This window comes from Chelonia mydas, chromosome 4 (genome assembly GCF_015237465.2).
Source record: "Chelonia mydas isolate rCheMyd1 chromosome 4, rCheMyd1.pri.v2, whole genome shotgun sequence".
Taxonomy (NCBI): Eukaryota; Metazoa; Chordata; order Testudines; family Cheloniidae; genus Chelonia; species Chelonia mydas.
Genome location: NC_057852.1, coordinates 39,853,994 through 39,870,659, shown reverse-complemented (window position 1 = coordinate 39,870,659; position 16,666 = coordinate 39,853,994). Strand labels below are relative to the sequence as shown.

Genomic DNA, 16,666 nt, shown 5'->3' with positions numbered 1-16,666 from the left:
TAGTATGGGCAGCGGGGAATAGGGAAGGCTCTTCTACTGGTCTGCTACCCAAAGCTCCACATCATGAACTGGGCCAAAAGCTTCCAGGAATCCAGCAGATGATACTGTTATTTTATGGCATTATTTTCTGATGAATTATTAGTACTAATAATTCTGTTCTTCTGAGAGCAGTTCATAGTAACTTAGTCAACCTGGCTTCAGTATAGTACCCACCCTCCCCCCATGTTTACAATTGTAAAAGAGTTGCTAAAATAGCTTCTCAGAGCAAAATACCCGATGCTGTGGTGCAATATATAGTTTTCCTTGACACTTGGTGCTTTGCCACTCCTGAGTAATGTTACTCATCCCATACTCATGCCAATAAAAATGTTATACTACATCACATCAATACTTTATTTATACATATATATATACACACTTTTTCTTGCCCCAAATGAAGAATCTGATCCAACTCCAATTGAAGTCAATGGAATTCTTGATTCACTAGCAGTTGGACTGGATCCAAAAGCATTAGCACCACCATGTAAAATCTCTTTGTAAGTTTTAAAAACTGTTGGGGGATGGGAATTGCTATTTAGCAATAAAAGTTTTCTAGGTTAATTAATAATAATTATACTTATATATACCGATACAGCTCTCTTCATCTTCAAAGCAGTTTAAAGATGCTGGGACAAATTGTGCTCCTCAGTCACATGCTTTCATGTCTGAAATCAGTGGGGAAGTATGCATGGAATTGAGATGCAGACTTTAGTTCATTAAGGTTGTGAACCAGCACTGAAGTCAGTGGGGCTACTCACTCACTTACAGATAAGCCTGTGTTTTATTGTTTTGCAAGATTGGGACTGAAATGCTCAGAACCTTGTAGATTAATTAGCCCTAACTAATTCACCTAGCTCTCATGTGTGTTGTGAAGTTTAATCTGTAAATGTAATTATCACTATTTCTACAAATGTAGAAAACAAGGTGGAGAGGTTACGTGTATTACTTCTGTCATAAATAGAAAGGGAAGGGTAACAACCTTCCTGTATACAGTACTATAAAATCCCTCCTGGCCAGAGGCACAAAATCCTTTTCCCTATAAAGGGTTAAGAAGCTCAGGTAACCTGGCTGGCACCTGACCAAAGGAACCAATAAGGGGACAAGATACTTTCAAATGGGGAGCGGGATGGCCGGAGGGGGGGGAAGGTTTTGGTCTGTCTGTTCTGTGTGCTTGCCGGACGCAGATCAAGGAAGCAAGCAATCCAGCTCCATTAGAATCAGTAAGTACTAGCAAGAGAATAAGTTAGCCTATTTTTGTTTTGGCTTGTGATTTTCTCTGTGCTGCGAGGAAGGTGTATTCCTGGTTTTCTTTTTGTAACTTTAAAGTTTGGCCTTGAAGGAAATCCTCTGGGGTTTTGAATCTGATTGTCCTATAAAATTACCTTCCATCCTGATTTTACAGAGGTGCTTCTTTTACTTTTTTTTCCTTTATAATAAAGTTCTGTTTTTTAAGAATCTGATTGGGTTTTTAGTGTCCTACAAACCCAAGGGTCCGATTTGTGCTCACCTTGTTTATTTTTCAAGGCTCCCCAGGAAAAGGGGTGTAGGCTTGGGAGGATATTTTGTGGGACTAGGAACTCCAAGTGGTCCTTTCCCTGATTCTTTGTCTAAATCACTTGGTGGTGGCAGCATACCTCAGTCCAAGGACAAATAGAGATTTGTGCCTTGGGGAAGTTTTTAACCTAAGCTGGTAGAAATAAGCTTAGGGGGTCTTTCATGTGGGTCCCCACATCTGTACCCTAGAGTTCAGAGTGGGGAGGGAACCCTTTCAACCCCAGACCCCAGAAGGAATGAATGTCAAAGCTAGTATTAGAATATAGAAGCATCTGATTCCCAGTCAGCAATTCCTACTACCCTGCCAATGTGTCTCTACCCTATTCCTTAGCGGCCAGCTCAAGGGGCAGTTTTGTCCCCATGGCCCATTTAATTCCTTACTCCTTTGCTAAGAGTGCCAGCAAGGAAAACTATTAGTGCCAATTGCACAGGTGATGTTACTGACTAGGAACTGGAATAAGACCAGCAACATATTTTTCATAGTAATATAACAATAATAATATTAATACTTGCTGTTTATATAGAACTTTGCATCTTCAAAGCCTTCAGCTGTTATTAACAAGTAATCCTTACACCATTCCTAAATCAGCTGTCACATGGTAATGAGTTTTGGTCACTACTGACCTGAGTCAGATTTTGATGTGAATACTTTCAAGTTGAGGCCCTTGAACCTTGTTGTCCCATTCTGTGGGACCTAAAAGCAGCACCCAGATCTGAGCCTTTTTTGATTTGTCTAGAAGACCACAAAATGATACAGCTCACTTTGTGCTTCACACTGGCCTTGTTCCAGGTCATGGTTCAGTTCACATCTTTTCCTAAAGCTATAGATAATTCTTGCAATCAGTACCATGCAAATCACAGGTAACCCCATACCAGTCTCACTGTATTGTATTTAGAAACTTGTAATACAAAATACTCACATTCCTTTGCTTATTTGCTAAATAATGATAGTTTTCATAGGTGTACTTGTCAGATCTCCTTTGACGCATCTTAAATAGCCTTGCACCTCTGTTGCTGGGTATTGATAGTTCCTCCACCATGATGTCTCTGGGGATGCTGATTTTCTTTCCAAGGTCTAGGCCATCTGACTCTGTAACACAACAGACAAGCATATGCCTTATGAAATATTCTTCTCTGCTTTTCTTAAATGCTGCTTTTTGCTAAATAATGCTTATTATTATATTCCCTATATCTGTAGTCCAACAAGAAATGCACCCCAGTTCCCCAGTAACATCCTCCTGCTCCATGCTGTATTAGTGAAATCAGTCATTTTTTCGGGGAGTTATGAAGTACACCGTAGCCTGGAATAAGCTTCTCAACCACTGCACTGAGAGCCAGATTTACAAAGGTGATGAGCGCCCACAGCTCCTGTTGATTTCAGTTAGAAGTGTAGGTGCTGAGCTCTTCTGAAAATCAGGCCCTCGGTATCTTACAATATAATCTCTTAGTGATCAGTAAAATCATACTTTCACTGAAGTCAGTGCCAAAACTCCCCTTGACCTCAGTCCTGGACCCTTCATAAATCAATATATATCCTGGACTGGACAGAGAAAGAACTCCTCAGCCTATTTTACACATATCTTCCTATTTCTGATTGCTTGCAATAGTTTTTGTCTCAATGATTCACTCACATTCAGATTTTTTAGAAATTTAAGGCTAGCTACCTCCTGTAACAGCGGTTTGAATTAGCTGGGAGCCACTACTTAATAGTTTTATTTAAAGAATTTCAGAATAAAGGTCCAGTTTATGAAAATGAAAGAAGTAACAATGAATTAAAATATACTTCTAACAACTTTTACATGATTCCTTCATAATAATTATCTGTTTTTTTCCACACTGCAATTGTTTAACAGTTCTCATCAATAGGAGAATTACAAGCAACTCTTTTCAAAAGATTAACAAGTGCTGGAAATCTAATTACTGCTGTCAGTGTTACTTAAGTCCTGCTTGGGGAAAAGATCACTTCCTTGGCTTTACATTGTAACCCTGGGGCACTTTGATAATGAATATGCATGCATGGGGGGTAGTGGTGGAGGGGGAAGAGTAATAACCAGGGTTTTCCCCAGGAATTGAAATTGGGGGGGGTGTTCGAATTTACAGAGGGGTGGAGGAGGGTCAGGGCCGATGAGGGGTGAGACCCTGAGTGTGAAGGTGGCTCTATGGCACCATAGTAAAAACTGAAAAATATTTCATGACCATTCAATTAGATTTAACTCATGTTTTAAAATCATCACAAAAATTAAAGTTGGCTACTAAAGCCTTCTATGAAGCACTACATCTACATACTTATTGGTTTCTTGTTATAATTTTACACAACTCTGTTAATGAACAAGATGAATGCAATGCGTTCATCTTTGGTGGCTTCCCGTATGTCCAATACTTCCATTCCTTTAATTGATATTCTCATTAGATCATTCACATGATCAGGCAGAAGGCAACTTCTTTCAGAACACAAAATTCTATTTAATGAGGCAAAAGAAAGCTCAACTGTAGCTGTTTTAACTGGGAGTAACGAGATGAATTCCTACTTCTTTCATCCCAGGAAACATAGCACAAAGATTGGGTCAAGCCACTAGTGATGATGAAAAAAGAAATTGAAGTCAAATCTTCATTCATTCATCGTATGATATTCCACTCTGTGTTCAAATTCTCTATTCTGCCCTGAGCACATGGCAGCCCCATTGCTGGTAGTGCCTCACTCCACTCAACTGTCCGTGTTTTATAGGACCTCTATGTAAAAGCTACGTAGAGGTTGAGTAGAATCTATCAGTCACTGTTGTAGATTTTTAAGAATCAAGTCTGTGTACTTTTTCAGTTGTCTTAACAAACACTTCTTGTCCTCTTCACTTAAGGATTCAATATAAATGCCTTCATTACTCAACTTCTGGACTGAAGTCTTTGCTTCTTCCAGTACTTTTTCAATGGGTAGCTCTCTGATTGATCCAAATGTAGCTTCTATTGCTGGACAAAGATCTACTACTGTTGTAGCAGATGCCTGGATGACATTGTTTAATGACCCAAGTGGTTTCAAAAGTAGACTTACAAGGGAGAGAATGGCAATAGTCTTCTCTGAACGTAGTAACAAAAGTAATCCACCAGCCTCACTACTTAGATCCATCCCATCTTGGTAGATACTTTCCAAAGCAGTAATAATGGCTGGAATAATTTTAAGACAACAGCCAAGGATCGCTCATGAGAAAGCCAGAGGGTTTTCCGAGGTTGGACTAATTTGAACTTCAGTCCCAGTGTATCTTCTATATTTTCCAAGATATTCAGTCTTTTTGGACTCTTGCTGAAAAAAGAATATAATGAAGACATTAAATTTATAGCTTTTTTAATGTCTTTTGAAGAGTCTGCAGCTCGTACTAGCGCTAGTTGGAGTAGATGGCCTCTGCAGTGTGTATAGGAGAGATTAGGGTTACACTTTTCTCTGAGCAAAGCTTGTACTTCACCATGTCTTCTAGAGAAGTTTGCAGCTCCATCAAATGCACAAGCAGCCATCTGTTTGGGGTCCAATTGACCAGCATTTAACTCCTCTAAGATGTGGGTTGTCACAGCTGCAGCCGATGTGTCTTCTATAACTTGAACATCTGGAAATGCATCTATTGCCCTACCACTGACATGAAGATAACATACACAATGACTTAATACTTGATGCCCATTTGCATTGGTGCATTCATCAGCCATGTATGCAAATTTTTTTGTTGTGAGAGAGTTCGTCACTTTTTCAACTGTTGAGTCTTTCGCTGTTGCACCACATACCTCTAGCCAGTCAGTTGAGTTTCTTGCAGAAAGATAGTGAGCATTTGCTGGTCTTGTCCAGAACCAGTGTTCAACTTCAGGATGAACAAGTGCCAATGCACTTAACATTGGCCTCCAGTTTGTAGTGTGTGGTATCTCTTGCTTAAATAGCAAGTATGATGCCACAGCCATGTTTGTTCTCCTGAACTGTGTTGTGTCTCCAGCATTCTTAACAGCCTCATTAACACTCACCGGTGTTGTCTTTGGTCAGTGGAGACTCAGAGTTCAGAGGTGCTTTCACATGAGTTCACCTCCCAGGTGGGGGGAAAGAAGGCACCTTGCTCATTCCTCCAGCTGCTCACTGTTCACTCTGGCCACTGTTATTCATTGTGCCATCGTTCACTCCATCGCTCTGTTGCCAATGGCCCTGCGCTGTCACCTGCTGCCACCTGCCACTGTGACCTCTGCGAGTTGGTCTCTTGAGGTTCCACCCAGCTCTCAGTGATTTCAGCTGAGCTTTCAGTGGGGGAACCTTGCTGCTAGTGCAGACTGGGCCGTCTCTTCCACAGAAACACTGTCCCACAGCAGGTCTAAGCACTTAGACCTGATTTCAGCTGTAGTGGTCACTTAACAAAACAAAAGACTATCTGTGGAGCCTAATCAGCTCTGTCTTTAAACAATGGATAGGGGCAGGTCAAATAGTACTTGTGACTCAGGCAGACCATCAAGAAAAACACCTGTCCCCACCCTCTCTCTTGATGCCCTCAATCAGCCCAGGCTAAGTACAGTTCTACTGCCCTTTACTCATACAATAAGAATAACAACATTTCATTCCCCCCACCCCCACGCATTCAAGTGATTTGTAAGCCAACCCCAGCCAAAATCTATCACTTGGGCAACGCAGCTCTGTTTGCTGAATACCTAGGTAGATTAGGTGTGAATGTAAATAAAATCTGGTCCTGAGGCCTTTCCCCCCAGCCCCTAGGTCATCACTAGCAGTCAGGGAGAGCTCATTTACAAATCATAATTTGAAACTATTAGGTTGGCCAACATCACCGAAATGAATGCACTGACATTGTCATAAAAAACAACAGCTGTATAAGGAAGATAGTCTATGTTTATACTTTTCAAATCTATTATACTTTTTCAGATACACATATTTTATCATACACTGTATATGCTTTTAAAGTGTGTATTAATGTTTCAATTTCAGTTCAGATTTCCAAATAATCACTAAACAGACAACGCTGCACGTAACTAGTTCACAAAACTGGGGTGGGCAGGGTATTGGGGTGGGGGGAGGAAATCCCTGAGTAAGACTGGGGGCAGAGAATGCTGTATGGCATAACCTTCATTGTCAGTCTTATGGAGAAGTTCTGGAAGTTGGGATACTAGTGGCACTGAGTATGCTGACACTGATTTGAAGAACTCTTGTCATTTGGTGTCCTCAATTTTAAAGCCCTCGCTTACTCTTTACACCATGATAACTTCAATGCTTAGCAAACTATTTTGTTATTAATTTCTTACTGCCAGGGTTTGGAAAGTAGCCTTTTTCACATGTGGCCATAATTAGATCATCCAGTAAAAATAATATGGTTAAGCATCTTCTCCGACTTTGTCTTTACAGTTACTCATGCTCATCATTTTAATAATTGAACTAGGGTATGTCTACACTGGCAGAGTTACATCACCAGCAATTACATCACCGCTCAGAGAGCGGTGAAGGGAAACCACCGTTGTGTGTTCATACCCTCTGCTGCTTGTGCAATAGTGTGTTCACACTTGCAGTACTTGCATGGGTATTCGGAGCGGTGCACTCTGGGCGGCTATCCCACAGAGCATCTCTTCCTCTTTTGCCGCTAAGAGTTGTGGGAAGGCGGAGGGGATCGCAGGGCATCTTGGGTCCTGTCCCAGTGCCCCATGATGCATTGCTTCACATCCGAGCAATCCCTGTGTTTCCGTCCACATTTGGCCCCATCTTTCAATAGTTTGTGTACTGCGTGCTCTGCCTCTTCGGTCTGCAGGAATGGATCCCGCAGTGTTGACAAATATGCTGCTTGCTCTCACTAACACATCACGAGTGGCAGTGGAGTTATTCCTTAAACTACAAAGGCAAGAGCAGTTTGACATTGATCTTGCCATGTGTAGTAGCTACGACATGAGATTGCTTGTGGCATTCACGGAGGTGTTGACCACAGTGGAACGCCATTTTTGGGCTTGGGAAACAAGCACTGAGTGGTGAGATCACATCATCATGCACATCTGGGATGACGAGCAGTGGCTGGAGAACTTTCAGATGAGGAAAGCCACGTTCATGGGACTGTGTGGTGAGCTCGCCCCAGCCCTGCAGCGCAAGGACACGAGAATGAGAGCTGCCCTGTCATTGAAGAAGCACGTGGTAAGTGCACTGTGGAAGCTGGCTACTCCAGACTGCTACCAATCGGTCGCTAACCAGTTTGGAGTGGGAAAGTCGACCATTGGACTCATGTTGACGGAAGTGTGCAGAGCCATTAATCGCATTCTGCTCCAAAAGACATGACTCTGGGCAACATGAGTGACATTGTGGATGGCTTTGCACAAAAGGGCTTCCCTAAATGCGGAGGGGCAATAGATGGCACTCATATTCCAATTCTGGCACCAGATCACCTAGCCACCGAGTACGTTAATTGGAAGGGGTATTTCTCTAGGCGCTTGTGGATCACTGTGAGTGTTGCACAGACATTAACACAGGCTGGTCCGGAAAGGTGCATGTCAAACGCATCTTTTGGAATACTGGCCTGTTTGGGAAGCTGCAAGCTGGGGCTTTCTTCCCGGACCAGAAGATCACTGTAGGGGAAGTCGAAGTGCCCATTCTGATCCTGGGAGACCCTGTGTATCCCTTAATGTCATGGCTTACGAAGCCATACACAGGGAACCTTGACAGCAGCAAGGAGCGGTTCAACAGGCTGAGCAAGTGCAGAATGACTGTTGAGTGTGCTTTTGGCCCTTTAAAGGCCTGCTGGCATTGCCTATATGGGAGGCTGGACCTGGCCGATGACAATATTCCTATACTCATAGCCATGTGCTATACGCTCCGTAATATTTGTGAAGAGAAGGATGAAAGCTTCACTTAGGGCTGGACTGCTGAGGCTCAGCACCTGGAGGCTGAATTTGAACAAACAGAGACCAGGGCTATTAGAGGGGTGCAGTGCAGGGCCATAAGGATCAGGGATGCCTTGAGGCAACAATTTGAAGCTGAAAGCCACTAATATTTGTTGCTATGGTCAGGAGTGCAGTGCTTGTAATGCTAGGAGGTGATGGTGGCTGGTGCAGATGATGCACTGTGAAGGTTTAAGAAAATTGCCTGTTGCTTTGCAGGGCTCTGTTTGCTTTCAGTTAATGGAATACAGATTGCTTTCAAACCAACACAATTCTTTTATTAAAAAACAACAACTTGAGGAGAGTGACAAACAAAAAAACACATCAGCACTGTAGGGGATGGGGGAAGAGAGGGTCCCACGAGGAGGGTGGGTTCCTGGGACAGTTAAAGATTTGTGTATGTCCAGATATCATATGCAACCTTGTCCTTTGGGGTAGAGTGCAGTGGGTACTGTTCTTCAGCAGGGCTAAATTTCAGAGGGACGGGTGTTGCCCTCAGGGGCAGGGGAAGTCAGTGTTTCAGGACTGTACTGTACACTGAGCACGTGGCTCTTGGGGAGAGCCAGCACTGTAGGGGAGGCCTGATAATCATTTCTATTCCCACACTTTCCACAGGCTGTGTTCATTATGGAAGATATCTCACTGCTGAGGGTGAGCAGGGAATCAAGGGAGGGTCTTCTCCAAGACTTCGGCTTCCACCCTGGTCCTTATGCAGCTCGCCTGTGTGCAGCAATGGTCCCTTGCCCCTCCCAGTGAAGGCAGAATGGTGCAGGAAAGTTACCCTTAATGGGGCAAGAAACAAAGCAGCTCTGCCAAAGAACCTGCAGCAGTTGATTGCCCAGTATCTCCATGAGAGTTTCGTGGAGATCTCTGAGGCACATTCCATGAAGTGAGGGAGTCAATCAACACCCTGTTCCACCGCTCAGACTAGGCATGTGGTGGTACGCGCATCATACAGACACAAGCCTGCTTTCTGCAACCCTCTTGCCCCCAACAACTCACTTCAGCAATTCCCAAAATCAAAGCCACTTACCAGGGGCCTCCTCTCCTGTTTGCGCTTCACCAAGCTCCGACCCCTGTGACTGGCTAGCCTCCTCCGGAGTTGAGAAGAGCTCCTGGCTGCATGTATCTCTGACCTCTGAGTCGTCCTCTGCTCTGAGTCCCCCTCCCCCTTTACATCCTCGGTCCATTCTCGACTGGCATGCGAGCCACCGAAGTATCCACAGTGGCCTTCGCAGTGGAGGTGGGGTCACCACCAAGTATCATGTCCAGCTCTTTGTAGAACTGGCAGCTCGTGGGGGCAGCACTGGAGCAGCGGTTTGCCTCCCGCGCCTCGTGGTAGGTGTTCCGCAGCTCCTTCACTTTGACCCTACACTGCAGTGTGTCCCGGTCATGGCCCCTTTCTGCCATTCATCATGATATCTGTCCATAGGTATAATTCCAACGGCTGGAGCTCAGCTGGGACTGGACAGCCTCCTCTCCCCAAATGCTGATGAGGTCCAGCAGCTCGGCATTGCTTCAAGCAGGGGATTGCCTGGTGTGTGGAGCAGGCATGGCCACCTAGAAAGATGCGCTGAGACCACTGCATGCGTCCCTGAGCAAACAGGAAGGGGACTTTCAAAATTCCCAAGGAATTTAAGGGGTGGGGCTCAGAGTTGGTCATCTGAGGGCAAGGCAGTAAAGTTCAAACCAATGACCAGAGAGGTGAGAACAGGTATTTTGGGACACCGCTCGGAGGCCAGTCACAGCACTGTAATCTACTAGGGTGTCTACACTGGCATCACGGCACTGTAGCCCTGGCACAGAAAGCTGTACGCCTCTCGTTGGGGTGTTTTTTTTACAGTGCTGCTACTGTGCAGTTTCTGCGCACTAAGTGGCTTGGCAGTGTGTACACCTTGGGAGTTACAGCGCAGAAAGCTACTTTACTGCACAGAAACTTGCCAGTGTGGACAAGGCCTTAGTCTCTGTGGGTGTTTATAAGCTTCAGGACAAGATATGAAGTAACATGATGCTATGCAAAACCGCATTCAGGCTCCAATATGAATCAGTTTTTCTCCCACTCCTAAATCCTCGATCTTCCACTTTCACTTGCACTTGCAATCAGGTAATCATCAGCACCAGTCAGCTCTGTTTTGAGCTGCACTGCTGCCTGCTCTCTGTCCCATTCAGGCCTTCTCCTGTCATGAGTCCTACTTCCCAGTTCCAACAACATTGTCTTAATCCAGATATGGAATCAATTCAGTCCAGTATCAGGTGAAGACTTGGATTGTTTCTCATACCAGTTCCCTATGCCTAATCTAGAGTCAATTTTTTAAAAGAGAGGTCCAATTGTGTGTGTGAAAATGTGAGCAATTGTAAATTGAGTAAAAAGAAAAGGAGTACTTGTGGCACCTTAGAGACTAACCAATTTATTTGAGCATAAGCTTTCGTGAGCTACAGCTCACTTCATCGGATGCATACTGTGGAAAGTGTAGAAGATCTTTTTATACACACAAAGCATGAAAAAATACCTCCTCCCACCCCACTCTCCTGCTGGTAATAGCTAATCTAAAGTGATCACTCTCCTTACAATGTGTATGATAATCAAGTTGGGCCATTTCCAGCACAAATCCAGGGTTTAACAAGAATGTCGGGGGGGGGGTAGGAAAAAACAAGGGGAAATAGGTTACCTTGCATAATGACTTAGCCACTCCCAGTCTCTATTCAAGCCTAAGTTAATTGTATCCAATTTGCAAATGAATTCCAATTCAACAGTTTCTCGCTGGAGTCTGGATTTGAAGTTTTTTTGTTGTAATATCGCGACTTTCATGTCTGTAGTCACGTGACCAGAGAGACTGAAGTGTTCTCCGACTGGTTTACAACCTATCCTGAAGGATGACCCAACACTCTCACAAATCTTGGGAGACAGGCCAGTCCTTGCCTACAGACAGCCTCCCAACCTGAAGCAAATACTCACCAGCAACCACATACCACACAACAGAACCACTAACCCAGGAACCTATCCTTGCAACAAAGCCTATTGCCAACTGTGCCCACATATCTATTCAGGGGACACAATCACAGGGCCTAATAACATCAGCCACACTATCAGAGGCTCGTTCACCTGCACATCCACCAATGTGATATATGCCATCATGTGCCAGCAATGCCCCTCTGCCATGTACATTGGTCAAACAGGACAGTCTCTACGTAAAAGAATAAATGGACACAAATCAGATGTCAAGAATTATAACATTCATAAACCAGTCGGAGAACACTTCAATCTCTCTGGTCACGCGATTACAGACATGAAAGTTGCGATATTACAACAAAAAAACTTCAAATCCAGACTCCAGCAAGAAACTGTTGAATTGGAATTCATTTGCAAATTGGATACAATTAACTTAGGCTTGAATAGAGACTGGGAGTGGCTAAGTCATTATGCAAGGTAACCTATTTCCCCTTGTTTTTTCCTACCCCCCCCCACCCCCCCGCCCAGACGTTCTTGTTAAACCCTGGATTTGTGCTGGAAATGGCCCACCTTGATTATCATACACATTGTAAGGAGAGTGATCACTTTACATAAGCTATTACCAGCAGGAGAGTGGGGTGGGAGGAGGTATTTTTTCATGCTTTGTGTGTATAAAAAGATCTTCTACACTTTCCACAGTATGCATCTGATGAAGTGAGCTGTAGCTCACGAAAGCTTATGCTCAAATAAATTGGTTAGTCTCTAAGGTGCCACAAGTACTCCTTTTATTTTTGCGAATACAGACTAACACGGCTGTTACTCTGAAACCTGTAAATTGAGTGTTGCAGTTACCTTGACTACAGTTGCAAAGTGGATATTTACACATGCCTTTGCATGCATAAAGTTCTGATCTGTACTCATAATTGCAAGAACTGTACATTTAAAGGTAGGTACATATTTTTGAGCATGGATCTTAAGCCTCTACATTTAAAAATTTGACCCATTAACTAATTTTGAATTAAAACTGGATGTGGCCCACAGCAAATGCCTAAATGATCCATTGGATGATTTAACTGATCACTGCAATCAGCTTTAACAAATGAGTTACCTAATAATAAGATACTTCAGAGACAATTATATCATATGTGGAACATCTAAATAATCCTTAGTTGGCTTCAGTTCAGCTTGTTTTACAGAGTCTTTAAATACAAAGATATGGGATCCAGACATGGCATCTACAAAAATATTGCAAATGTCACTCAGATATTAAACGGTTTAATATAACTGCATTTAAAAAATCTAACAGGTATATTTACAACAAAATGTGAAAGGAATGGGCAGGCACTTACATGGGCAGATTCTTTTTTATACATATACAAAGGGCCTGATCCTACTTTCCTTGGAATCAAATTTGTCAGTTAGTTATCTAAGTGGGTTATTTGTCAGTAAGTTATCTAAGTTATCACAATACATGTGAGCAGGAGAATAAATCCAAGAGTTTCATAAGTAGATTTAAAGTTAGGTCCTTAATTTATAGTTAGGCACCTAAACCAATGGCCTGATTTTCAAAAGTGCTGAGTTTTAACTTCCACAGACTTCAAGGGGGACTGCTAGATGCTCAGCACTTTTGAAAATTAGGCATCTTATTTAAGCACCTAAATAAGGTTCTATGGGTGGGATTTTCAAAAACATCTGAGTTAGGAGTACAGTCCCAGTGAAAGTCAAGGGGACATGTGCTCCTAAATCACAAAGCACTTTTGAAAGTCTCACATTAAGCACCCGCTTTTGAAAATCAAGCTAAGATTTTCATAGCTGTTTCCATTTCCCTCAAAATGGCAACAGAAAAGTTGAATTGCTGCTTAAAAGATCAGCCAGTGACTATGTATTGGAGAGAAACGACAAGAGCTAATAAGGTTTATTAATCCCAATAGCTAGCTTTGAGGGGAAGGAGAATATTGATACAAATATTTTTGATCATGCATATTAAAAGAAATGGAAAACAGGAAAAAAGATATAGACAGATAATCATGTTTTGTATATGAATAGTCTTGTAAAATGGAATCCAGTCATGATATTAGCCCCAAATAATATTCTGAAAGGCTATCCAAGCAGAATGTACATCAGCTGTTAGATTACTTCATTCCTTCACAACAGTTGTTCCTCTGAAAATAGCTTTCAAATGAAAAGAGACAACTACAAAAGGATTAGTTACCATAGGCAGCATGATACCCCCACTAGATTATTTATGGCAGAATACGCAGAGAAAGAGCTGTAAGAGAGTTAAACTGTAAGATTAAAAAGAAATGTTAGGAAGGGGCGAAAGGAACATAGGACATACAGTAACCGGTTTTAGCTCTATACCATTTCCGTAGATTTCCTTCATAATGGCTGATGCTTGTTGTTTCCTCTCTTTGACCATGGCAGAATGTGATAACATTGTGATTGTCTGGTGGGGTTTTCCTCACTGAAAAAAAAAATCCACATTTTTACATTGTTGAGCCAGTGTGTAGAATCCAGTTGACTTTTATTTCAAGCATTGTCTTCAGAATAATTAGTGACTATACTTATTTCTCATTTGGCTAAAATGTCTTTTTAACAATGCCAAAGACACTGGTAATCACTCCTTGCAAACATCTGATCAGAGACGCATTCTCCAACTCAAAGTTAAGAAGTCCTGAGTGACATACTGTCCTACATAAATTCTGTAGCAAGATCTGTGGCAGTGGTCTGGGCCTTCTCATTTCCACACACTATGTTTAAAAAAAATGCAAATCTGTGATTTATTTCAAATGCTGTCTTTTGTTAACCCTTGATCTACAGTCTCAAAAATAGGAAAAATTTTGGCAAACTGCTTAAAGTGACAGCAAAAAGGTTGATGAGCTTGTTAAAGCATCTTTAAATAAGCAAAGAAAGTTGATTCCCCACTAAATAAAAATATACATCATATTTTATTCCTGAGATAAGATGTTACTTAAATGTCTTCTATGCAACAGATTGTAGGACAAACAATGTCAAAATATTTCAGGAAAAAAATACACTTACCCTATTGTTAGGCTTTGTTGTGCAGAAAAAAAGCAATCCCAACCCCTTTTGGTGAAGTTTCTGGAGTTTGTTATGAATGAGGATGACCTGACTGGTCCTGGATGGTTTCTATCCTTCTGGTTGGGTCTGCATGGTACCTAGTACGAAGACAAACTGGGGGCTGACCCTCTCCAAAGAGACTGGCATCCAGCTGACATCGGCCAGCTATATATAGAACCAAACACTTCAGCTAGTCATATCTTCCTGGCGAAAGAAAAGAACAGAAAGGATTCAGCTGTACCCACCACAAAGAGAGTGTATCTCTTCCAGAGCTTATTGGGAGATTTCATGGAATGCTCTCTTCATACTTGTTCAGATCATCCCATCATTCCTGAAGAAGAATAATCTCCATGTTATAACCAGGGGAAAGACATTTAAAAATAAGGTGATAAATATATGATGAGAAAGCCCATTCCATTCCCATCAAATATAGTCTAATCCTTCAGTGAAAGATAAAACCATGCCTTTATAGTAGCTGATGACTAAAGTTAGTGGCAGACGGTTGATGTACAAAGCCTACTCTTAAAAAGAAATCAGAAACCTGCAGTGTTATTTGTGTTAAGACAATACTTTCACAATAGGCTACAGTTTGTCTCAAGAAATAGTACAAGAATTTGTCTCATAATGATTTTTTAAAATTGATTTCTGAAAACTGCAATAATTTAGAATCCATTAATACCCAATATACTGTATCACTTTATGCTAGAAACTTGTTTTATGTAGGATCACAGGTATCCCAGGACAGTAGCTACCTTGTCCACCTGCCAAAGAAAACATTCAGGTTGTGCCCACCTCCTTTTTATGTATAAAAGGTACCTCAGTGGTAGGGGAGAAGGAGATGAGGAGGCTGTTTTTCTGGTTTTGTTTTTGTTCGGTTTTTGTTCTAAAGAAGTTCTGTTTTTTGCTCTCTTTTTTTCACATCAGAAATTGAGTTCTTGCCTCCCTGGAAGACTCAGTAGAGGACTGGTAGGAGAAAGGCTGAGGACAGGTATTAATATCTGGTGGTATGGGCCCCCTGGTGAGGGCCTTACATGCTAAGTGCACTTCCTCCTTTCTCCACTGTGGAATATCAGAGCTAATTTTGATTCCATTAGGAGTCTAGTTACAGGCTGCTGAGCTGAATTCACTTTGGGCCAATGGTGCACCAGCACTGAGGCTCCCCTACTACAACCTGAAATCACAAAAGAGCTAAACTTACTAAGAGCTGAAATCACTGACTGTTGTGTTAAGTAGTGGGGGAGCCTGAAGATACATTTTGCGGAGCAGTTTGTGGGACGGCTGGCAGAGCAGAGCGGCTCTTGGAGCACAGCGGTTTGCGGGATGGCTGGAGCAGCTCATGGGGGTGGCTGGCAAAGCGGAGCAATTCGTGGGACGGCTGGTGGAGTGGAGCGGAGCCCCATGGAGAGGTTGGGGAAATCGGCTTTGGACCATGTAAGGTACCCCTTAACTCCCACAGTATTCTTGCCAGTAAGTTAAAGAAGTATGGGCTGGATGAATGGACGATAAGGTGGATAGAAAGCTGGCTAGATTGTCATGCTCAACAACATGGCTCCATGTCTAGTTGGCAGCCGGTATCAAGCAGAGTGCCCCAAGGGTCGGTCCTCGGGCCGGTTTTGTTCAATAGCTTCATTAATGATCTGGAGGATGGTGTGGATTGCGCCCTCAGCAAGTTTGCAGATGACACTAAACTGGGAGGAGAGGTAGATAAGCTGGAGGGTAGGGATAGGATACAGAGGGCCCTAGACAAATTAGAGGATTGGGCCAAAAGAAATCTGATGAGGTTCAACAAGGACAAGTGCAGAGTCCTGCACTTAGGACGGAAGAATCCCATGCACCGCTACAGACTAGGGACCGAATGGCTAGGCAGCAGTTCTGCAGAAAAGGACCTAGGGGTGACAATGGATGAGAAGCTGGATATGAGTCAACAGTGTGCCCTTGTTGCCAAGAAGGCCAATGGCATTTTGGGCTGTATAAGTAGGGCATTGCCAGCAGATGGAGGGACGTGATCATTCCTCTCTATTCGACATTGGTGAGGCCTCATCTGGAGTACCGTGTCCAGTTTTGGGCCCCACACTACAAGAAGGATGTGGAAAAATTGGAAAGCATCCAGCGGAGGGCAACAAAAATGATTAGGGGACTGGAACACATGACTTATGAGGAGAG

General features: G+C 42.9%; 1 protein-coding gene across 2 annotated transcripts in view; it reads right to left on the bottom strand.

The window, feature by feature from the left end:
• MYOZ2 (myozenin 2) overlaps positions 1-14,638 on the bottom strand; it is a 28,799-nt gene extending 14,161 nt beyond the window's left edge. Inside the window, exons 1-3 of one of the 2 annotated variants that reach the window (XM_007054448.3) lie at positions 14,465-14,638; positions 13,784-13,886; positions 2,514-2,683 (exon numbers count right to left, since the gene is read on the bottom strand). In XM_007054448.3, coding sequence (XP_007054510.1) covers positions 2,514-2,683; positions 13,784-13,859 — 246 coding nt within the window. In that variant the 5' untranslated portion in view covers positions 13,860-13,886; positions 14,465-14,638. Of the gene's footprint in view, positions 1-2,513; positions 2,684-13,760; positions 13,887-14,464 lie in introns of those variants that run through there. The other variant, XM_007054449.3, reaches the window with a different exon arrangement.
• Between the last annotated feature and the right edge of the window lie 2,028 nt (positions 14,639-16,666).